General features: G+C 33.2%; 1 protein-coding gene across 1 annotated transcript in view; it reads left to right on the forward strand.

The window, feature by feature from the left end:
- Positions 1-21,928, forward strand: part of LOC118192543 (neural cell adhesion molecule 1-like) — a 332,149-nt gene extending 310,221 nt beyond the window's left edge. Inside the window, exons 13-14 of the mRNA XM_085817818.1 lie at positions 2,078-2,325; positions 18,728-21,928. Coding sequence (XP_085673944.1) covers positions 2,078-2,296 — 219 coding nt within the window. The 3' untranslated portion in view covers positions 2,297-2,325; positions 18,728-21,928. The remainder of the gene's footprint in view (positions 1-2,077; positions 2,326-18,727) is intronic.
- Positions 21,929-24,767: the final 2,839 nt, after the last annotated feature.

A 24,767-nucleotide genomic window follows, 5' to 3' on the forward strand; every position in this document is an offset into this window, starting at 1 on the left:
TATATAGATATAAAATTTAAGCAACCAATTCGTTTTTTAACATACAACCATGAAATTATTGATAAGGGCATTTGAGAGCAGCCGAATGAAAAGCTAACTGAGTGAGGTGCGTAATCCATAAGTACATATCGGCGCCCTCACATGATAGGGTACATCAGAGTACACAAAAGCCATGAGTCAAGCGTTTGTAAGACATCTCAAAAAGGAGAAAGGAAGGCATATTTTCAGGCATTCTTCTGCAAGTGAGATTGCACGTGCAGTATGGTTACAATAAAGCATGAGGACGCCTTTACACGTAGTAAGGTGGAAGCGATAGGCAAGCTAGCCACCTGAAAGAGAAAGCATAAAAAAGTACATAATTATTTTAATAAGACCACATAGTGGTAGTTCATAAAATTACTTAATATTTCGAATTAGAGATCTCATGATTTATATGCATTTTAGCTAAACCAGTTATAAAGTTATTATTATCAATACTTAAGAACTTGCGTCTATTGCATTTATACTTTCTAAGCTTTTCAAAAATGATCATAAAGATTCTGAAAGTAACCAGACATTTTTAACTAAAATATTATGCCGGCAAGAAAAGTATTAAAGCAACAATAAACAGCTTAAGCTGCAGGGAGTTTTGAAGCTTAAATGGAACCTACTTCTTCAGCTGCAAGAATAAAAATGTCGAATGAGAATTCTGTGCTCACAGGGTAACAATAAACATAAAATTCTAGCCTAGTAAATGAGCAAAGCTACTGGCGTCATGTATTGAAAAAATGTGAAAGCAGCTAACTATGAAATCATTTCTCTCATTTTTCCGTTATAAGATGATAAGCCAAAAGTAGAGATGGATTAGAATTGGAATTATTAACCTGAAATAGGGGCGCATCTCCATAAAATGGCTCCCGTGGCATAAATTTAAACTTCGCCCTCCTTTAAAATATTAAAAATTACATTTATCTTTTTCTGATTTGGTTTCAGGAACATAACTTTTTTAATACTCACTAATATATACATACATCAAAATTAACAGAAAAGTATCAGTTTTAAAATGCTGATATCCAGACAGACAAAATCAATCAAATTAAACAAACTAGACAAAATCACTTTGTGAAAAATTGCAAAGTATAAGATTGTAAAAAAATAATATACAGGTATATATTAAAAACTACATTATTGTTAGAGAAATGGTACTGATAAAATATAAGATATTAGTATATATTTATATTTATACAGTACATGTTAAAAGTTTTTTACAATAGCAGTAACAGCATTTTCATATGATTATTAAAACTATACCTCCCTCGCTTTCAATTATGCGAATTTACCAGGAGTTCAAAATTACATTTTGGGTTTCTTCTGTTTCATTACTTAGTAAAGCAAAATGATATAATCGATCCTGACCCATCAAGTGTTTCAGCATTAATTTCAATTTCCTAAAAGATTTTTCACAGCTGATCATAAAACCTGCGATAGTCAACATTATTTGAATCACAGTCCGAAGACTAGGAAAGACGCTGTCATCTCCATATTGCAAAACAGACTAAAGAATTTCTTCAGATCTTGATATTTTGCTATTAGAACGACTCGCAAGCAACATTTTCAAATCCAAAACTTCTTCGTAGAGTTTTCGACCATCAGCATTGCAGTTGGAAAAGTTTCGGACGTTTTGGCATTTTGTTTTTAGAATTTCACTGTCAACACTGTATCGAAAGGCAAACTTCCCATCAGTTTCGTCAATGTCTCATCATATTTAGATCTGAAATAAGACAAAAACGAAACTAAATGGATATACATCCATTCCATTCAAAGATGATCTCCATCGGTTATCATTGATAACATTCCATGCTTGAGTACAGTATGAGAAAATACAATCCGGTTACGCAGATTTAATCTATAGAACAGTAAGGAAATATCCAATTTAACCGCGAATGGCATGCATAATATTGATATCTTTTTGTTAGAGGTTAAGACCATGACAAGAAACAACGTTTGCCTAAAGTGATTTAATAAGTAATTGTTTAGAACAAACATCGACTTGTATTGTGTAGAGAAACATAAAATCTGAATTCTTTCTTTTACATAGGGTCAAAGATCCTTACTGAAGCAGGTGCCTTCGCCCTCTGTTCCTCAGATGCCTGCAGGACCCTTGCAACCTCTTCGCGAGTACACTTCACCTAATCAGCATCCACCAGGGCCATTGCAACTCACTGCCCTCTCTCCTATTGGAAGCGCCCCGGTGCGAACAGAATGGACGCTGCCCAGAACAGCAAATAAATTGAAAAACAGACAGACGGATGTATGAAAGTGAGAAAAATATATACTTTATGGAAGGTAAGAGCGTGCATTATCTTCTTAATGATATAAGTACTATTCTTCCGGTTACCAGAAATTATGTATGATGCTCGTTGATGCAGAAATGGAATACGGTCAAAGTTAAAATATTTTGAAAAACCCAGTAAGCGATTTTTTCTTCTTACCGCACTTATAGCAAATCAAGGAATAATGAAACTAGAATAGAATTCAATTGAAGCAAGAATGTCTTGAAATGTAAAGCGAATTTTATAAATGTTGAAGAATTGCATACTGGTGGATTTCGTGGCTATAAGAAGTTTAGGGTATAATGAGTTCACTACAGTCAGTTACATATTCATAATTAACTTGGAATATTACAAAGAAGATGAAAGATGCTACAAATGTCAAAATCATCTAAGAAAATTCCGTTTGTTTGAGGATAGAAAGGAATTAAGAAGCTGTGTTTCTTTAAAATTCCATTACCTAAAACTGCTTAGCCTAAAAGTTTTAATATTGTAATAAATATAGTTTACAGATATTAACAGGAGACATAGTTGTTAAAATGATGTATTTTTAATCTAAGCTGTAGTAGATCACATTCAGCTTTACACAGAAGGAAATGAACAGATGAATTCGTGCTTAAGTACGTTGAACTTGTTTACGAGGATCTTATAAGGTATTTCTCCCACGTTCTTGGCGTGCCTGCGTCGTGTGGTGGTCTGCACACTGGGTCGGTGTTCGTTTAACGGTCGGTTCGGTAACGAGTCTGGTCTGCACACTGGGTCGGTTCGGTAACGGCCGGCGGCTCGATTCCCGGCGAAGGCGTTTTTAAATTTTAATTTTTGCTGCTTCCAAAAAAATACATAGTGTCTTTACATTCTCATTACACTAATGTGCAAACCACATGTAGTTTATTTTAGAATCAGAATGTCAGTCCTGATGTAAACGTTTTAGAAGGCGTTTGATACCAAGATTATCATTTTCTTCTGATATATACAGCTATTTTCCATATTTTTTTTATTGGCTTAATTATTTCTTGCATTTATGTAGTCTAAAATGTATAACTTTAAACTCATTCTGTAATAGTGCTTTGATTTTCTACGTATACCAACCATCAATTTTAACATTAATAAACATGATGTTTATATTTACCTCTTGCAGACAGTTTTACTTTTCCTTGTGCTTAGTTACTCACGGATTACAATTCAAATCAGTACAAAAGCTCAATATTCTCTCTCTATATATATATGTAAGATAAAATTATGTAAATCAAAATTTTACTTTAAACTAGCTATAGCCTCTGAATTCCCCTCCCACTATTCTAAAAATAGTAATTTGTACTTGAAAAGTGTTACACCAGGGTGCCTGGGTCTGGACCCTATCCTAATCGAATAAATAAGGAGTTTTGAATTGCTACACATAAATAACTTCAGGAGAAATAAATTTCATATGTACATATTTACATAATTTTTGGAATTAGTTGGGATAAATTATGTAATTATCTAGATTATTAACCACTTGATTTATGAGAACTTGAATAGATTAAACAAAGATTCAAAGATTCGGTGAACGACCTGAGAAATGACAACTGGGGAAGCTATATATCCGTCGATCTGTTGATAACACCTGTCAAATTACAGTAAATATATGTAAATAAATAAAGAAGTGCAAGACCCAAGGTATGCTAATATGAAAAATATACACAGCACGTCACAATATGTATAATTAAATAAATGAGAATTCATCATAAGAGAACAGTTACACACAAAGTACAGATATAAATATATAAATGCAGTTCACATTAACTAATCCGCTTGGTTACTGAGAATGGCCATAGGCCGTTTACTAAAACAGAGATCATTGACATTGTAATCATATAAACTAATGGCTGAATTTATAATTAATTTTTTATCATTATAGAACTTCCGAGTAATACGACAGTAGAAAGTTCTTAACTGCTCGATACGTAGTTCTTTACGTAACTTCTGATTTCTCACATTCCATGGAGCTTCCATGATCTGCCTCAAAATGACGTTTTGGGAAGCTTGTAAATTTTCCCTAAGAGATTTACATGAATAAGCCGAGACCGGGAAAGCATAATATAATAGCGGACGTTGCATGGACTTATAAATGAGTAACTTTTTGTCTATGGAAAAAGTGCTGTTTCGAGCTACTAAAGAGAATAGTATATGTTTACTCACTCGAAACGTTCTGATAATAGATCTAATGTGAACACCATGAGAGAGATTTATTGGGGATCACCCCAAGATAAAGGAAATGCTTGGCTCAGAGGATTGATATTCTGTAAAGTTGCAAATTCTTCTTGAACTTGTTCTTCTTAGTGAAGAGGATAACTTGTGTTTTCCTACTTTCACCTTGATTTCCCACGTTTTGAGCCAAGTGTCATGTGTATATGCAATCTTGTAATCGTTGTGTAACTGGACTAACAAGTGCACTTTGTGAAAGGATCGCGGTGCCAACAACAAGCATTGCAAGTGTTGTGTTGGGTGTAATAGGAATGTCATTCACGTAAATAAATGTGTGGGGCCTAAAAGAGATCTTTCGGGGACCTTGGCTGGATGGCCCGTCCAGTAGAAACTGTGCCTGTAACGTGAACTACCTATTGTCTACCGTTTAGGTAGGATTTAATTAGGTTAGTGATGTAGTCTGGGAAACCCAGAATGTGTAACTTGTATATGAGGGCATCTAGCCACACACGGTCAAAAGCTTTTGCTATATCTAGGAATAAGCCACCAGTGACCTTCTTGTGCTGTCGTCATCCATTGATCATTTCCACAACTCTGTAGAGCTGGTGACTAGTCGAATGTTGACTCCTGAAACCGAACTGATATGAAATTAGTAGATGTGTGTAGAAATTAGTAGAACTTTCGATGTGCTGGTTTATTCTTGATAAAATGACAGTTTCAACTATCTTGCTCAGGGATGGAAGCAGGCTGATTGGGCGATAAGATTCTAGAGCTTTTGACGGCTTGTGAAGCTTGAGGATGGGAGTGATTTTCGCAATCTTCTAGCATTCAGGGAATTGTTGCCACTTGAGAGTCAGATTTAATATTTTTATGGAGAATAGTATGACTTTGGTTGGCAAGCGCTTGAGCAAGGGCCCTGGAAAACTTAGTGTTTCCCATTCAAAGTTTAAAGAACTCAATCTCCAGAGACGATCCGAGGAAGCGCCACCCCCTGGTCGGTGCAAAGGGACCAAAATCCTAATTCTTTGAAGGAGACTCGACGGGCGACCATCACGAAGAGATCCACAGAGCCGGTTCTCAAACTTCAACTACTCAATTCAACGATTTTATTCCTGCAAGCGGGGTCACCACTTCCTTTCACAGTACTAAAAATTCTTAAGTCACATAAATCTGACAACGCTTCCCTCTGCTACGACAGAGGGGAGCCCATCTCCCTCGGACAATCACTATTAAGGGTCTCTTACTACTGAAAGCTTTCTTCTAAAATCAAGACTACTGCTCTCAAATATATTAACTACGATAAATATAGAAGTCACATTAAAGGTAAAATAATAAGATAAGTGGCTAATAAACATAAATTTTTATAACATATTTTGTACAAAGCGCTTATCTACCTTTGTGAGACAACATGCCATTATTAGAATTTCAGAAACAGAATTATAAACTTGGATTACATGATAACAGTTAGGTATGTGTTTTATTTTTCCATGGAAAAGTAATATTAAAACTTGGCTGTGTCATGAAATTAAAGTATTTTTATGCTTGTAAAATTAATTTCATACTTCTGTTTATATTCTTGAATTATTATGCATATGTACTTACATCAATTTAAAATTACAGAATCTTATTCTTGTACCTCGAAGTTGACGTTGATAAAGTGAAAACAATTTAAAAATTCACAAGCAATTTCAGTTGGATGAATGAAATGCATTTCCTGCTTTAAATTGCGCATCGCATATTTGCAGTTACAAACATGGGTTTACTTTCATTTATATAAACGGAGAGATGTGTTAAAAGTTAAAGACATAACGAGTTTGAAAATTCGAAACAACAAACAAACAAATTTCCAAATAATAATCTTCATATCTTTAACTGCTGGAATTTCTCTAGCTTCTGCATATAATTACTATATCTAGTAGAGGGCGCAAATTTCCTACTGCTCGCGTTGTTCTTCGGCTTTATATGTAGCTGAAAAACTTGAACTAGTGAGGATCAGATTACCCTTCTAATCTGAATTACAAAGAAGCTCAACAAACATTAATCAACTGGAGAATGGAGACAGGAAGCCTTAATTATTTTTTCTAACAGTGTGAGAATTCCGCTTACAAAATTTTGGTTGCTAATTTCTTTCGCGAATCCCAAAGTAATTCTTTCGAGTAGACAAACAATCGCGAAAAAAACGAAGATTATTGCTTAGATATTTCATCCCAGGAAAAAAATAAAAAAAAAAAATATGAGACGATTACGAAACGTTTTAAACTTAAGGCATCGAAGCTATCCAGGAAGAAGCCTTTTTCTACTGAAAGTAGACAGATAACTTTAAGTCTAAGGAAACCCATTTAGTACAAAGAAGGACATCACACATGCATAAAATTGATGAACGAATTTTCATAACTCATTCTAGATTGACGGTCTCAATACGTCCAGTGCATATTTAAAAAATACGACATGAACCCCAGTTAAAACGCTGTCTGGAAGTGTTTGTTGAATTCTGAGGAAATTAAACTAAAATTAAATTCAAAAATATCTGAAGCTATAATTCGTTGGTGTACTAAAATACCATTGGCCAATTTACTGATTTCTGTAACTGCTAATTATTTAGAAATTTTAAAGCTTGGTAATTCTAAATACTGCGGCTTCAAAGATATTCGAAACACGTACGAACAAGCTGTTTTACATTTTCAGCATACGAACCCGGCAACTAATTGTGATAGGTTTCGCTTAAAAATACGAAATTAAAAAATTGCCACATTATTTGTATCATTTTTCAGAGTTTCTGAGTTGCTAAAATTTAGTTTTTTAGGGTTCGGTGTGTATCGTTGTTAGTACTTTCGTCTTGACGAAACCAGCTACGAATCTTCTGGCAGTCATAAGCCATAAATGTGATGATTTTGCGAGGAAACCAAGCACTTCGTATACAAAACTAGTGACTGTGTTAACGTGATGTGTTGCGATTTTATTTAGCTGTAATTAATATTAGTTTCATTCATCTCCTAATGAAAATGAAATGAATTATACTAACATCGTTAATCATTAACTGATGTTGAACGAAGAAAGAATTAGAATTGTTATCGAGTACGCCTTGTATCAGAAACTAAATTTCTGATAGGAGAGTACGGAAGCATTTTATTATAGGCGTAACAATGTTTTGCCTTTGAAATCTTGTATGATAGATTTTAACGAATAATCAGATGATAATGCACTATCTTAAACTTGCAACACTACTGAACGTTCCGCAAAAATTTTCCAAAAACTGTACTAAATAAAGACTATTATCTCATCCTTATAAACGAGTATTACATACATAATAATGATTAATAACTAGCATGAATAATAAATATATTTATAACTTGATTTTTAAAACATGCTTTTGAAGTAAAGTATTTAGCCTGCCACTAAACAGAAAACAAAATGTAATTTTTAACCTTGCCGATAATTATTGATGATATCGTATATGTTAATATTTTTCTGTAAAAATATTTAATAATATTTTAAATAAAATTTAATATTTTATACCTGTGTAACATCATGTAGTGCCGCATCTAGATTTTATAAAGCCACAAGTTCATATTTACATAATTATAGAAGTAGTGGAGAAGGTTTTAAATAGAAAGAAATCCCTGACAACTTTGTAAAAAGGGTCTAAACTAATTAATTATTTTTTTGACACTGAATAGCTTTAGTTTATCATATTTCATACTTATATTTTATATGCATGAGCCGCACAAATTGCCTGCGAGAGCAGTATCAGGCTCGCGAGCCGTACTTTGGCCACCCCTGCTCTAGAATTTCTATGCCCACTTTAAGTATACTGAACGTGTTAACGTTATAGAGTCATGTATTCTTTGCAACATAAACTAACGAGATCTAGAAAGACTGTGGATGATTCATCCTGAAGTATTGATAGCAGCAAAGTCATAAGGGTGTAAATGACCTTCTATTCAATCACATAGAGTTTCACAGACGACCACACTTAGGCTCACATAAGCCAACATTTCTGATTTAAGTTAGACCAGTAATGTTGAACTTAATTTTAATTAAACTAGCTTAAAGGCTCACAGGATAATTCAATCGTGCAGGAAGGCTCTGACTCGTAGAAGCCGGCGAACAAGCCCAATGGTTAGAAGCACTCAACGCCACAGAATCAAATCACTATTAATTCAAAGTAAGAATATGGTCTTCGTGTAGGCATAACATGTTCTAAAAACACCTTCCGAAACCTTCGCTTAAATAGCACTTCTTTCTCTGTAAGTTGAATAGACGCGTGCTAACTGATTAACATTAAGGGAGGAAAGCATAGGTGAAAATTAAATTTACTTTAACTAGAAATTAACTATTAGTCAAAATAAATAAATAAATCCTCACAACGTCATGGCTACAAAATTTTAAAATTGTACGCATTTTCAAATGCCTCATCCAACAGTGTATGTAGTAATTTAATTCTTTGTAAGAATAACGTGAGAAAAGGGACAATTTGTCTTACAGAACGCTGCACACGAAGGTCTCTCTCTGCTTAGACAAATATTCTTGATATGATTGGCCATGATCAAATAATCTAATCCTCACTATGCCATTCGATGCCTCGCAATTGCCTATAATTTTCAGTAACTAATGTGTTCTCATGGAATGAGCCAGAACAATTAAATACACAACCGCTCAGAATATAAAAAATAAAATATGATACTGTAAATTATTTGAGAGCTTCCAGTTTAGTTATTTGTCCAGCAATAATGTGCTTCCATACTCTGTCCTTGGAAGTAAAACGTCACCACTGGTCTGACAAAATATAGTATGCATGTGCAGGTCAATTGTATTTTAATTAAGTGCAATGATAGGCCATTTCATCAAGAAGTACGGGATTGTTACAGAAGGTTAAGTTTTTATTTATTTATTAAGCGTATTTTATGGAACGCTGATTAATATTTTGTTTTTGATAAGAGTCATCCTGCGTCTTGCCTTTTTAATAATTGCAATGTTGTGCTTTTTAAAATTTAATGAGTATTTATGGTGGTCTGAATTACTACTTCTAGGAAAATTGTTACATGACAGACCTGAAAAAGTCACTTACGCATCAAAAACAGATTTATTTTCATATATTAAAGAAATAAAAAAAAGGATAATACTCATATCCGCTGCAGCATTCATCATCGTCATTTTTATTCAACTGCGCTCATTTTAGATGGAGTCTTATGTTTACACATATCAGTTATAATTACAGTTTCATAGCCTTTTCCCCGCACATTTCGGTCATCATACCTCGTTATATGCCGTCAGATGACAAAAGCAGAGAGTGACATCTAAAATATTGGAAGCACAGTGAATGTAAATACTAAACAACTAATGAAAATAATAAAATTATTGCAGGAAAATAAAATTAGTATTGAATAAGAAACCTCTTCTTATAACAAAACCTAGGGTAAAAAGTCAGAAATCATAACAAAGAAAAATTTGTTTTCTTTAAAGTCCAAAATTACGTGAAAAATGTTCCCAAAACATTAAAGCTCAAGTAATATGTTCTAATGAATAATGCCACTTATACAGATGTCGGTGATATCGATCTTTTATCGATTAGATATGAGGGGAAAATGTGCAGTGCACGCGCCGGGATTCGAGTACAAGACCACCCGACTGCTAACCAGACGCACTATCCAATTATATCACAAAGTCAGCAGGTAAGAAGAATCCAGGAGGAAGAGAAATATAAAATATATTTCTTATATTGTGTACGCTTGATTGATATACATTAGCTAGAATCTGCAGAATGTTTGCATCTTAAACTGTAGGTTTTGCGATTTTCGTGTTGTATTTTCGAAATATGTTTTTAAATTATTTTCATCAGATCATCATGAGCGTTGACGAAATGAAACTGAATCTCGGCATTTTTAGTAACTCCGTAATTTTGTCATGGTTATCAAATTTGATTTTAGTTCCAAACATGGGTTTCAATGGTATGCATTGATGATTCTTTGATATGTTGAACTAATCTTTTGCTGAACTTCACGAATATGCTTATACCATTTTTTCGGGTTCTAAACCGTTCAATTAAAGATAACAGAACTTATGATAGAATTTAATCTCTCAGTTTATCCACCGGCACAAGCCGGTCCAGTTGTAAGTTGAATACCCTGGACACTTTTTATTGAAACATCATCTTGAAAAATTTTAAAAGTACATGCTAAGCCTTCAAAATTTATACAAGAATGATTCCCCAAAACATTTTTTTTTTATTTTCCAGTTTAAATGTTACGCCAGCACTATCAGTATTTTATGAGCATTTGAGGAAGATCCTAAATGATCAATGTGATATGTACCTATTGGAGCATTTTGTTTGGGTTTCGAATGCAACATACGTTCTTGTTTACCGCATTTATGAACAATATGCAAGAAACAGGATTTGCTATATAATTATCAATTTTCTTTTTAAGGCTACGTATATAAATGTTGTGTTTGATGACTCTTTCATACCCGCGAAGATGCGCATCCTTAATTGTATCGATGCAAGTATGTGCATTAATTCTGAAACAAAAATGAATCCGGTACCATCTGTTTCGTTGTACAAACTTTTTAACACGAATGCTCAAAGAGTTATCCGTGTAAGGTTTTCTTGTGCACCGTCATTGTGAAGACATTACAGTCAGTAACAATTTTGAAGTTTTTACCTGAAAAAGATATTCTAAAATTTTTCAAATCTCTAATTACAGTTAATATCTCAAGCTTATAACTCGTAAATTCTCAAGCTCATAACTCGTAATTTTTTTTTTGGTATCAGATGTCTTTCTGCTCATGTAATAAACATGATTTAGGCAGTCATATCCAGATTTAGACTTAGATAAGAACCTGAGGTATTTGAGATATGGAGCCCTTTATAAGTCTGCTATACTATATTTTATTACTATATTTGTACTATGTTTTAATTTTCGGGAGGGCCCCAAGAAAGCGGGGCTCTAAACTATAGCTTGTGTAGCTTATACATAAATCCTCCACTAGCAGAGCCGGATTTAGACTTGATAAGACCCTAAGCTATTTGAGGTATGTGCCCCTTCATAAGTCTGTTGTACTATATTTTAATATTATATTTATACTATATATAAAATTTTTTGGGGAGGGGGCAAGAAAGTGGGAACCCTAAGCTACAGCCTGTGTAGCTTATACGTAAATCCTGCATTGTAGGCAGTAATTAATTATGGATTTTTGTATCAGAATGCAACAGTAACCATGGATAATGGCATTACTGTGTATTTCAGAATCGAAATGCTGATTATTAGAACAGATTGATCATATAAACATTATTTCAAAAGATTGAAAGATAGCCTCTCATTGCCACCAAAATTGAAATCATCTCCTTTCTTAAATAGATCAGCTAATACTTGAGAAATTATTGAAGAAATTAGAGTAACTTTGCGAAAATATCCAGTAAGGCAAAGAAACTTTTGTAAGTCTGAATTTTCGGTTGGCAGCAGGCGTTTTAAAAGAAGATGAGAATAGTTTATAATTTACTGTGACATGACCGAAGAATTCAATTAAATGACTTGAAAATTGACATTTTTAAAAGGTAGTCAAAGTCAGTTTCATGTCCGTATTCGGAAGAAACTGGAAAGATAGATTTTAAACTTTTAAAACCCTCATCTTTATCTTTAGTAGGAATTATGATACTGCTTAAAAAGAGAAAAACATGAACTTGTAAGATGATATCCTTAAAAATTCAATTTACAAATCTTTGAAGTACATAATGTAAGGTATAGAGGAACAAAGGAGTAATATGTATACTCCTGTCCATAAATTAAGGATAATGCAAAATCAGGCAAAGGAAGAGTTAGAAGCAAAACAAATTTGACTTATTTGTAATGCTTATTTATTAAACAAAAGGTAAAGAGCAAAAAACGATGCTATATGTTTGATATTATTAAAAAAATTAGCTATTTCTTCTCCCTGGAGCAAATTACAAAAAAAAAAAAAAAAACCTATTTACATAAAACCAATATTGCATGGTTGGTATGATTGTTAATACATTGTATGTCTCCCAGACTATGCAATACAGTCCGTAAAACGCCTAGGCATGCTGAGTATCAAATTATCGATCTGTTCTTGGGGAATATTACACCACTCAAAAAGCAATGCTCTCCGAAGTTCCGGTAGACATGTAGGAGGAGGTTGACGGGCTTCAACTCGTCGGCCAAGCATATCCTACACATGCTCGACTGGAATCAAGTCCGGTGAGAATGCTGGCCAGTCCATACGGGTGATATCCTCCGATTGAAGGTATTCGCTTACGATGTTTGCCCGGTGAGGACGGGCGTTTTCATCGATAAACACAAATTGTGCGACCATGGCGCCCCGAAACAAACGTACATGTTGTTCCAGAATGACGTCTCGATAGATTTGGCTTTTCATGGTTCCAATTTGAACAGGCAGGTCAGTTCTAGAACCCAGAATAATTCCACTCCAAACGAGCACTCCTGCACCACCGTAACAGTGTCGCTCAATGATGTTTTCTTGGTGGTAACGGGTATCTGGAGCTCTCCATATGAAAGTCCGGCGAGAATCAGACTGCAAGCTAAACCTGGACTCGTCGCTAAACCTGGACTCGTCGGAAAACATCACACAAGCCCACTGTTGCGGTGTCCACAATGCATGCACTTTACTCCAGGCTAACCGCAGGCGACAGTGAGTTGCAGTAAAAGGAACGCATCTGACAGGTCTACGAGCATATAGACCAATCTGCCCTAAGCGTCTGCACACAGTCTGCCTTGAAATTGTCGTACCTGACTGAAGTACCTGGCTGAAGAGAGCTGACAAGACAGGTCTGAGGCTGTGCTCCGCCTGTTTCTTTTGGCAGTAACTTTCAAATACCGGTCCTCATTCGGCGTTGTAACTCTGGGGCGACCTGTGCTGTAACGTCTACTCCCATTACCATCATCTTGGAATCGTTGCCAAAGCCTGGAGATGACACTCTGGGCAAATCCAAGTTCGTCTGATACTTCCAGTTGGGTACGCCCACATTCCAGGCGGCCGATAATTCTACCACGTAAAAAATCATCCAAATGCATCCTTTGTGTCATAACTATTCGGTTATTGCACTGAAATGCTTATAATCACTCTCGTCACTCTCGTCTGCCTGTATGCCTTATATATCACTCTCTTACACTCTCGTCATTGCGACGTACCATCGGTGTCATCTGGTTACTTCCTGAAATTTGCGCATGATTCTTGAAGATGTGTGTAGTGATTTTACAGGTGATATATTTATTTTAGAGTTCGATTTCCGCGTGACTCCGAATTATCCTTAATTTATGGACATGTGTGTATTATTATCCATTATGTATGGCAACTGAGGTGTAACGGAGGCTATTTTTGTCTATACTAACATGAAAAAAAGCTACTTTTAAATCGATGATCGAACATCTTGTAGTCTCTCTAACATATCATTAATCGGAAGGGACACCGATCTTTACCTATCTTCTAGTTTAACTTGACGTAGTCTATAGATATTCTTTTTTATTCTTAAAACTTCATTAAAATATTCGGAAGGTTTAATTATACCTTTGGCTAAGTTTGCATTTGCTTATTTACAATAGTGGTCTCCAACCGTTTTGTCCCTAAGATCATATTCTAGAATACCTTTTGGATGGCGGACGCCATTTACTTTTTTAAGGTGAATGTATAGCTGGATAGAGATTGTAGGGATTTATATTATTTTAACTAATAACTTAAAGTTTTATTTGAAACTTTCCTATAAGACTTCATTCCAATAAAGGTCAGAGCCAGAATAGTTAAATGTTGTAGCGCGCATCAACGAATGCAAATTTTCTACTTTGAAGGAAGTAGTTAAAAGCCGAGTTTCCGGTAGGAAAAAGGGAGAGTTAGGCTCTAGCTGCCGTCTCTGCCGTAGGTACGTTTGCTTATTGCTGGTTCAAGTGGCTTAACTGCATTGCTTTAATGCCACTAGCGTAGAAAGGGGGTAAGTTCACTGAGCCCTGTAGGCTAGTTTTATCACTTGTTAAAAATTTCAACATTTAGTTTCAATTATCTGACTTTCAATTACCGCCCAAGTACAGGCTAAGATTGTCAGCGTCGAGTTGACGCCTTGTAAATTTTAAAGAGTTAATAAAGGGTGCTCGAACCCTTCCCCTGTGTAATTTTCTACTGCTCCAGTATACAAACACAAGTTCATTACTGGACTCTACAAGTTATTAATACAAGCACATCGCATTTCGCTTTGTGCCGGTATCTTTGTTGGACGCAATTTCTATTTCATTAATGATCAGAAAACTTTAACATAGAATTTTATTGAAAAGTAAAACATACTTATTGTAATCTCGCAGCGGCGGGCACACGTTAAACGATCGGCGGGCGGCATGGTGCCCGCAGGCATAGGGTTCGGAACCCCTGATTACAATATCTCTTTCGACAAGAAGTGTTCATCTAGGTATGCAGTAAATAAGCCCTTTCAGTTTCACTAATTAATAGTCAGATTAATATTCGTACTTTTAATTTTGAGTGGTTTGTATTCGAAGACGAAATTTTTAATAATCGTAACTTGTACGTTTTTAGTTTTAGAGCCTTTTCTCTAATTTGAATTCCAATTTTAGGGGCAATATTATTTATTCATGTACGTATTTTACTTAACATTTTGTTTAATAACATGTTTAGAAATACAAATCCCATATTTACTTGTATAAACTTAATTTTGTTTAAGAATATTCATAATTATTATCGGATCAATTGATTAGCCACTGTCAACAACATAAAAATTAGACTTAACTGCCTCAGCATGTATTAGAATGTCAGCTGTAAAATAGACATTGGTTTGATTTTCATTACCAAATCCAGAAACGTCTTTACTGATAATTACAGCAACATTTCTGTTATCAGCGACAATCTTAAGTGATGTATCATTAATTTGAATTGTCCTGTGCATTAAGTGTGATTGATGCGCCAATGTTCTTTTCTTTTTTTCCCCTAAGAAATGTTAGTGTTAATTTTTTAGCGTTTTGTTTCCCAGTTTTTTTAGCACACGTGAGAAATTTATGACTATTTCCCACAGGATTAGCATTTTTATCCACGTTATTTGTTGCGACAAAATTTAGATAAATGACATGATCCATTACAGTTATAACATTTGGAAGTCTAAATTATTTGAATATGTTGACAAACCTTTTCTGTCATGTAAATCTAAATATGTTACTTCTCGATATCCAGTCTCATACTTTGAAATGGACAGAAGGTCAGAAAATTCTATGCTTTCTGAATTTTTGTTTCGCCTAAAATCTAAAACAAGATTTCCTGGTTGTTAACAATCGAAATCAAAATTAAACGATAGGATTCCGAATCCCCTTGCACTAAACCTAACTTTCATAAAAAATTACTTAGCTCATCACATAATTTCCTTAGAGTTAGAAAATTTGAAGAATTTCTAACGCATTGTAAATTGAAAATATCAACGATGCCGCCTAGCGGAATAGTGGTTTGTGTCTGTGACTGTCGTACCAAAGGGCTCTGGTTCGAAACCCAGAAAAGGCATTGATATTGTAAATGCACGGTGCTCTTGCGAAAGGTGACTTTCTAAATATATGGCGAGCCGGAACTAATAGACACAATCGTGTATTTCTTGTTACGATAATTGCATGGACGTGTTCTGATTAGTCCAGGAAAGTGAGATTAATCACACCATCAACGATGACACCTTCAGACCGAAAAGATTTTCAAGTAACTTTACTCAGTTGTCATGATTTTTGTCTGTTAATAAAAAAGTGGAAGTTACTTTTAACACTCCTCATGCCAAATATGTTTTCAAAACTTCTTAATTTTCGAAAGTGAATCGTTTAGATCAGTGGTCACCAAACTTATGAAACTTCTGAGCTACTATATCGTCTTTAAATCCTACTGTGAGCTACCAACCAAAACAACTACCAATTTTTAAAATTATTATTCATCATAGCTTATAAATTGATTCATTATTGCCTATAAACTGACAATTGTTTATTGCCTATAAACTTACATGTCTAGTAAATATGAAATCAATTTTAATTAACCTGTATAAATCAATAAGAAACTGAAATTGAATTGCACATAAGAAAGAAACTAAAGTGTAGTTAGTAATAAATAACAAATGTAATGACAGATTTTTTTTACCAGACTTATTAACATTAATGAGAAAGATGGAACTCTTTTTTCTTATCAACACAGGTTTTTAGTGTTGAGATAGTCTTTAGTTGCTGCTATTCGAAAACAGCTCTCCAAGAGTGCATCACTGAATCTCTTTCTGAACTTACCAAAGTTATCAAAGTTTTCTTTCCATTTCAATAAACATGTAAGTTTGTTAGCATACCTGATATATATTTCTTGGTAATCACTTCCAATGCTTATTTTCTCTTCGATTAAATTTACGTCGATTAGATCTTCGATTTGAATATAAGATTCTTTGAGTTACTCATTTTTTCGTCTAAAACATGTCAGTGTTTCTCTAAGTCATACATGTTACATTTTCTTCTGTTAAAATTTCCTCAAAGGTATATTATTTTAAAGAATGTTGCAACTATAGTGAATTCAAAAACAGAACAAATCAAATTTAAGAGTTATAATATAAACTTCAAACTTACCTTCAAACTTCGTGAAAATCCCGTATAACTTTTAATCTCTATTCCCATGAAGTTTTAATTTCGTTTGCAGATACGTGTTTCACAAAGAATTCCGTTTATTTCCGTTTTCCTAAAATTTGCATACACCAATTCATAGCTATAAATCATTCGAAGTCTTCTTAATCCGAAACGTATTCCATCGGATCACAGCATAATAACATGAAAATGTTAATAACACTCTTGTTGGCATTTTAGCATGTTGTGTAGAAACCTGAATATCAGTAGGTGGATCAGGATCTTTCTGTTCTGACACCATTATTTATGGAAGATTTTCTTTACTTCTAGAAACCTCAATGCATCATTGACATGAAGTGATCACTTAAGCAATGAAAACAAATTTATTTACACATATGAAATAATTGTTAAAAAAGAATGAGAATCAGAAACGTCACATTATGCCCGCGGCTGCATTCGCCGTCGTCATTCTTATTCAGAGTCGCTTTCAGCGAGTAGCTGTATCATTGTGATTACATAAGGCAGTTACAATTACAGTTGCACGCCCATTTCGTGTATATTTATTATATTGATGTTGGTAATGCTGAAAAATTATACGTATTATACGTCTGGGAAGATGAGGGCTTAGTTCTTCCGAGAAACAAATATGCTATGCTATTCCAATATAAGTTACTTAAGTACTTATTTATACAAGTAAAAAACGCAATAGAAGATCAAATCCCTATACAGTTAAACAGAAGATTAAAGCTTACCAGATATTATTATTAATAATATAAGACTTTTAAAAGTTTCTGGGAGAATTAAATTGGAAATGATGTCAATTAATTAGAATTAATAGATGTTGTTCGTTAAACTAGGAAAACAAACACAAACTACCTCAGCAAATGAATAATTCCTTTGTATAAATTTAGTGGTAATCAAATAAGAAATCTGATTAAGGTTTTATATGTAAGCAATATTGATATGCACTTCATTTTCTTATGTAAAGCTAAGTTTTATTGTTTCTTCAATTTGGCCAATGAATGAAGAAGTGTGGTTAAGTTATTTATTTGAATATGCAGAGCACATGAGGGCTATCTACTTAAGGCAATGTATGTCTTTGTGGAGGATTTTCTAAGGCTGGTATTCACTTTACGTATGGAGAAAACCATCAATACCAAACACGCAAACAGCCTTTTCGAATCCGGTTTAAACTACCACTATTTGGGGATTTTAACTACTAGAAAAATCGTGGGGGGCCGTTAAACTATATTTCTAATGTGTTTCGTAGCTGTCCCAAGAATTCAAGTCTGAAATATGTCTTTAGCAGAATTTAAATTAATATGTCTTAATTAGCAGAATTTATTGCCAGTCGAGAAAATACTTGGAAGTTAAAACTGCGGAGAGTGCCAGCAGTTTTGGAACTAATAGAAGGAAAAAATATGATTGATATCAAGTACTTTCTTCAAGAATATTTTAATTGGGTTTTACAGAAAAAGTTCCATATAATGCTTAGAAATTACCTTTTTAATGATTTAACAACCACGAGATAACCTCTATCAATAACAAAAAAAAAAAAAAAAAAAGCTTTCAAATAACTATTTATTTGTATTATGCTTGAGTCTTGATGTGTAAATATTACTTTATTGTTTTCTTTTGTAGGTGTAGAATAAACGAAACTTCTTCGACATTCCCTTCAAGTCACATTCTTCAAAATAAGGAGAAAATGGAGGGGCGAGAGCACGTTTCTGGAGCCAGAATCGAGCAACCCCCGACACCGAACCCTGGACGGTGTGGTGCAGGTGCTTTCGATCCCCCGTTGAGACAAGTGCATTTTGTGTGTGGTGCTAATCTGAGAATTATTCACGCCCTTCTGACATTTCCTTTGTCATTTATTTTATTAATTTCCTTATCCTTCAACTCGGTTGGTTCGTGGATGTTTCAAATTTTATTTTCACGCCCGAGCACTCTTTCTGCATATATTTCTTAACAAGAAAACTGCACATCTTTTCTAAGGAGAACTTGCTCCACCAGTGTTTTTCCAAGATGTATCGTCAGCAAGACCTGAAAAATAAATATAATCGGCTTACATAGCGAACAGACGTTTTGTTAAACTTGAAAATGGGTATGCTGACACATTGGAAATGAATGAGACGAAAAAGACGTTTCAAGCGTTAGGAATTTTAGCTTCGAGTGATCCAAGTGGAGAAATTTTTTAAGGAACAGAAAATTTTGCTTAAAGTAATTACTCTGTTTTTATATTTTTTCAAAACCATTTCTTGATTTAGACATATGCGCTGGAGAAGTATACATTTTCTCAAGTAGTAGAAGTCCGTTGACTTAGTGGATTCTGTATTCTTTGGGAAATCAGATATCATAAATGGCTCAAAGAAAAAAATACAAAAGATATAAAAGTTTAATATGAATTTAAAAAAAGACCGAAGCATGTAGATTACAAATCTGATATTATTAAATTTTATGATGGCCACCGTATATTTTCAGGAATCATTATTATTATGGTAATTAAATTAATTACATAAAATGTTAATTTTCGTCAAAACGTATGTATCTTAATGTATCTGAAATGGGAAAAAGAATTTTTTGCAGAATTGAAATTCTTATTCCTGGAAATATACATTTGAATTTCTAAGCTTTATTTTCCTTTTAAATACAACCTTTTAAACAATAACCAGTTTCCATTCATTGCTTTTTTACATATTTTGTGAAACAAAACATTTATATATTTAGTTTTTCATTTTTTACGAAATTACGAAAAATAAGTATTGTAGTTTAAAATATAAAATATTTTATTATATTAAATTTTAATTGCATATATTCTCTTTTGCAAGTAAACGAAGAAAAAAATCAAATAATCGGATTACAAAATTTTTAATAATTTTTAAGAAACTCACTTTGACAATTTAACCCTAATAAACATTTATTTATTGCGATAATATTCAATTTTTATAATTATAACATATGTTAAATAGTTTATCACAGAAATGATTACAGTTATATTATAAGTTCTCTAATGTCTTAAATTTGGGGGTAAGAGCAAGCGTCACGTTTAACTTTAATATGATATTATTGCTCTGTATAGAAAGGTTACATTTCTTGTAACTTAATTGATACATTGAGCAGGAGTATATTGGTAAAAATTTCAAAATTTTAGAGCCGATGCAAAATGTTGATGATTCCATTGCTTATTTCAACGAACTTCTACTAATCTTAGATTCTAAGGATAGAAAAAGCGTGAAACGTAATTCCCAAAACTACCCAGTGAATGTATCTTTTTTACCTCAAGGAAAAGAATGTATATAATATAAATATTTATCATATTGAACGTTAAACAATTTATTTTATTTAAACATTATGGTGCTTTGCTTAAAAAATGTCTGTCAATACTACTCGAATGATCTATCATACGAGCAAAATTACGTTTTATTAAAGATGTAGTAATTTTCAAATTGCTCATTAATGCTCACGTATAAAATTTTAAAATCATTAGTTTAAAACACTATTGAAACGTTATGGCTCCAGTTAAAATTATTTTCAGGTACAAGCCTTGCGAGTATAACGTATGATCTATGAAACATACTGAAAACCATATTACTTCGTAATTATGCGTAAACTTGTGCAATACAAATTACCTTCAAGAAGCTCAACAAGCTTATAAAATGAATTGCAATTTTGCATTCAAATTTTAAAACATTAAATAGGAAAATGAAAGGAAATATTTTATGGGAATTTTCTGAGTTCATATTAAATAAATAATGCTTATTTCTGTTTTGTTTTTACAAATTTAAGGATCTAACTTTACTTCATTTTTCAATCAAATAACTCAAATACCTTGTCTACAAAAACTATAAAAGTAAATTTGCTTACTGACAATCACTATTCTCCACTGATAATACAAAATTCTGAGTTATCATTTTAGTTCCTTTTCAAATTCCACTTTATGGGAAACAAATAAAGCTGCATGTGTGCGTTTTTAAATAGTAGCAAACCTATTATCATCGTCAGTATTAGCAGTGAATTACATTTGACAATCTGAGCGTATTAGAACATATATAATATTTTAATTTAAATAAAGGTTAAGAGGATTCTGATCACGAAAGTTACCACGAATAAGCAAATTAATACATGTCGACACTATTTCTATTGAACCATAATTTTTTTATGCTACTTTTTTCCAAAACCTTTCTTTAACAGTGTCTTCTGTTATATTTCGTGTGTAAACATCTTGCCATATTTTAATCATTTGTAATCATATAATTTCTGCATATATCTGAGTACATTATTACTATTGCATAAAGTTAACAAAGTTCACTCTTTTTTTATAATTTAAAAAAATGAAACTGTAACTGATTCTGCTGGTGCTAAATGTAGTTATCGAGAATAATGTTACGCTAATTCCGCAACAAATGCAGGTTATCATAATTAAGACTAAAGAAGAATCAAAGACAGAATGCGGACGAAAGATTTCAAATAATGCAGTTTTTTATTCTAAAATTTTCCGAAATCTTTTACGTAAAGATAGCAGCAGAAATAATTGAAATCATGGAGATGCCTTTATTACTGAAATAAAAACTGTATATGCTGATGTACTATAAGTAAATTCAAATGAAATAATGAATGAACTTGTACAGTATGTGGTTTTAAAGGTTTATCAGCGTTGCCAAGCAACGACGAACCTATTCCTTTTATTATAAAAAAGATATTAATAAAGCGGATTTTTTTTTTAAGATCTAACTTGTGTTTCTGCTCCAATAAACTGTTTTGTAAAGAAAACTGTAAAGACCAAAAAAATGTTGTGTGTTCTTGTAACATAATCATTAAAGATTTACTTTTCAGTAAAAATTATACAGTAGTTTGTAATTTTTTTATAGTTGTTTACATTTCTCACATGAATTTCACAAGAACATAGAAAACACATTGCATGGCTAAAATGCAGCAGTGCAAAATTTTAACAGTATGTCTGATTTTTAGCATTGGGAACTTAAAGCAAAGAATCTAAATTAAATATTTTGTAGCGCTTAAACTGAGGTGAAAGAAAAAAAAATTAAAAACTTACTTCTGTAATATTTAAGGAAGCATTCAAAACCCACATATACCACAGATTCATATTTTAACGGTATTTAAAGGTACTTCAAATTTGTTAAATGCTTGTTCTTAAAACCTCTTGTTTGATAACATGAGAATAGCATTCGCCAAACAATAGCGTTCAAGACAACTGTTGAAATTTCAACTTCAGAATAAGATTTTGGTGATGAAACTTCCTCTGAAGTTATTCGCGAGTAAGAAAGTTTGAAACTTTATCCGAATAACTAATGCTCTTGCATCAAGCTTCGGCACAGTTTGTCAGCCAAGAGTTGTTTGCTGTTTTCAAACGATGCTGACAAATGTGTGTTCAGATGTTAATATCTCTTTGTTCGGGATGTTCAAAGCTCCTAAACTTTCAGCTCGAGATGTTCCTGTTAGGAAGCTCGCATGTAAGAACTTGCCCTGCAGTTTTCTTTATTAACTGCTTACAACAGTATTTGCTATATTGCAAAGCGATTTAAAATGTGTCTAATGTTGCATCGTGTGTTATATTATTGCGATAATATTGCAAACTTGTACAATATTGCATATCATTTATGATTCAGCACTGACTATCTTGAGAATTTCCAGTTAACTGCAAAGATTATCATTGTTAGGAAACATTTGAAGATGAACGTGTAGTACACGTGTTATGCATACACCGACAAAATGGTTTGCTGCAAAAATCTTAACTTTATGGGGAGGGAACGGTCAGCACACTGTTTCATTTTCGAAACGAATCCGCAACATTCACCATACCCATTTGTCAGTATTCCTTTAAACGATAAAGCATTTTTTTATAAATCGTTGTGAAACTTATTTCAACAAATCGTGATTCTATTTTGATCCTGTGAATTTAAGTTATAACATATTTTTCGGATACAGATATTCACAATTAAGTCTGTAGCTAAATGCATACTGGAATAAATCCGCTGAGATTGTTGAATTCCGTTAATATCTAATCCATCTTGCTTTGAAGGTAATTGCCATACACGATTCATCAGGTAAACTCAGATAAACTGGGCTAGCTGTTCTGTTGTTGGCATTGTATAAGTATAATGTTTACTGTATTTCGTGCTCTGTCAGTAATTTAGGAAAACATTCTCAACAGAAACCTAAGAAGTGATAAAACAATATGATAACGAAACCTTTCATCCGACTCAAAAGTCCGACTGGCATCGTGCTTCTAGTTCCAGAGATGATATCGAAATTCGCGAATTAGGTGGCTTCACACCCGGAAGATGTTTCAAAATAATAGAACAGACGAAAGTTCATGTTAAAGAAATTTTCTGACTGTAAAGGTATTGATTGTTCCCCTCGAATTTCCCTTTTGGAGCAATACCCCATCGGTATTCTTATCCAACAAAGCTTCCACGAAAATATTATTCCTAATTATCTAGTTTGTTGTAGAACTCTTTTCAATTATCGTATTTGCCTGACATTTCCTACAGATACTTTTTTAAAATTTTCTCGGGACATACGTCAATTGAAATCCTTGGGATTTCTAAAGTGTACGCAATGATAACGTAACAGTGGTGGATATGAACGACCGCTAAAAGTAGAAGTTCCTGAAGTCCCTTAATGAACACTAAGAAGATGGTAAAAGTGTACTATTGCTGAAGGATATTAATTTGAAGGCATACATGATCATCATAACCATAGGAACTAGAGATTTTCAAATTCAATTCCTTAAGTTTTAAACAAACGAAAAACAGAGAGCGCTATTAAAAATAATCAAATTGCACTTTTACTTATTATTAAGTCGTAAGAAATTTAATTACATTACGCTAGATTCTTGAATTTTGGAATACAATGTATGTTAGCTGTGGGCACGGCCTTTATTTTCGCCTATATGTGTTCTTATGTTTATAAAATGTCTTAAATCTGCCTAAGAAATATATAATATATGCAGATTAATTTTTGAAATGAATATATCAACTGTATTTTGGAAAAGAATATTTTAGCTAATTTTATCTACAATTCTAGTCATAATTTGCATCAAAAGCATAAAATAATATATACATATTATTAACTTAATACCTTTAGTTAAAGAAAATTAGGAAAATAATATCTGATTAAATAAACTTGGATTTTCGGAGTGCTGTCGTCCGAGAAACAAGGTTTGTTCCTAAAGGTTAACCAGAAAAGTCTGTAATCTCTCTCCAAAAATCCTTGTTGTTTTCTTTGCTGTTAGGCATGTCACTGCAGATCATCGAATGAGAGCCAGATGCTTTTCATAAGCTAAAATAAAACACCAAAGCGTTTAGGACTATCAGATTTATACAAATAGTGGGCGCTGATCTAGATATGTCCTTATTCTACTTCTTTTTAGCTTTTGAAGGAGAAAATCAACGATGCATCACCGTAAGACTCTCTACCCCTCTTCCCGTAGTTATATGATTTTCCAGCAATGTAAAGGCTAGAGGAAAATACTTTTCCAGAGCTTTTATCTGAACAGGGAAAAAAAATTTTTTTCGGGCCGAAAGACCGCCTTTTATTAGATTTTGGCTGCAAGAAAAGAATCGTTTCAGACCGCTGTTGCCACGCAGGATATAAGAACTTTGAAAGTTTTTGTTTTCATTTTGAGTAGATTATGTTTTTTCATGAGTTCGTTTTTTGT

This window comes from Stegodyphus dumicola, chromosome 5 (assembly GCF_044657685.1).
Source record: "Stegodyphus dumicola isolate Sdum_Otavi_A_Nest chromosome 5, ASM4465768v1".
In the NCBI taxonomy this organism is placed as follows: Eukaryota; Metazoa; Arthropoda; class Arachnida; order Araneae; family Eresidae; genus Stegodyphus; species Stegodyphus dumicola.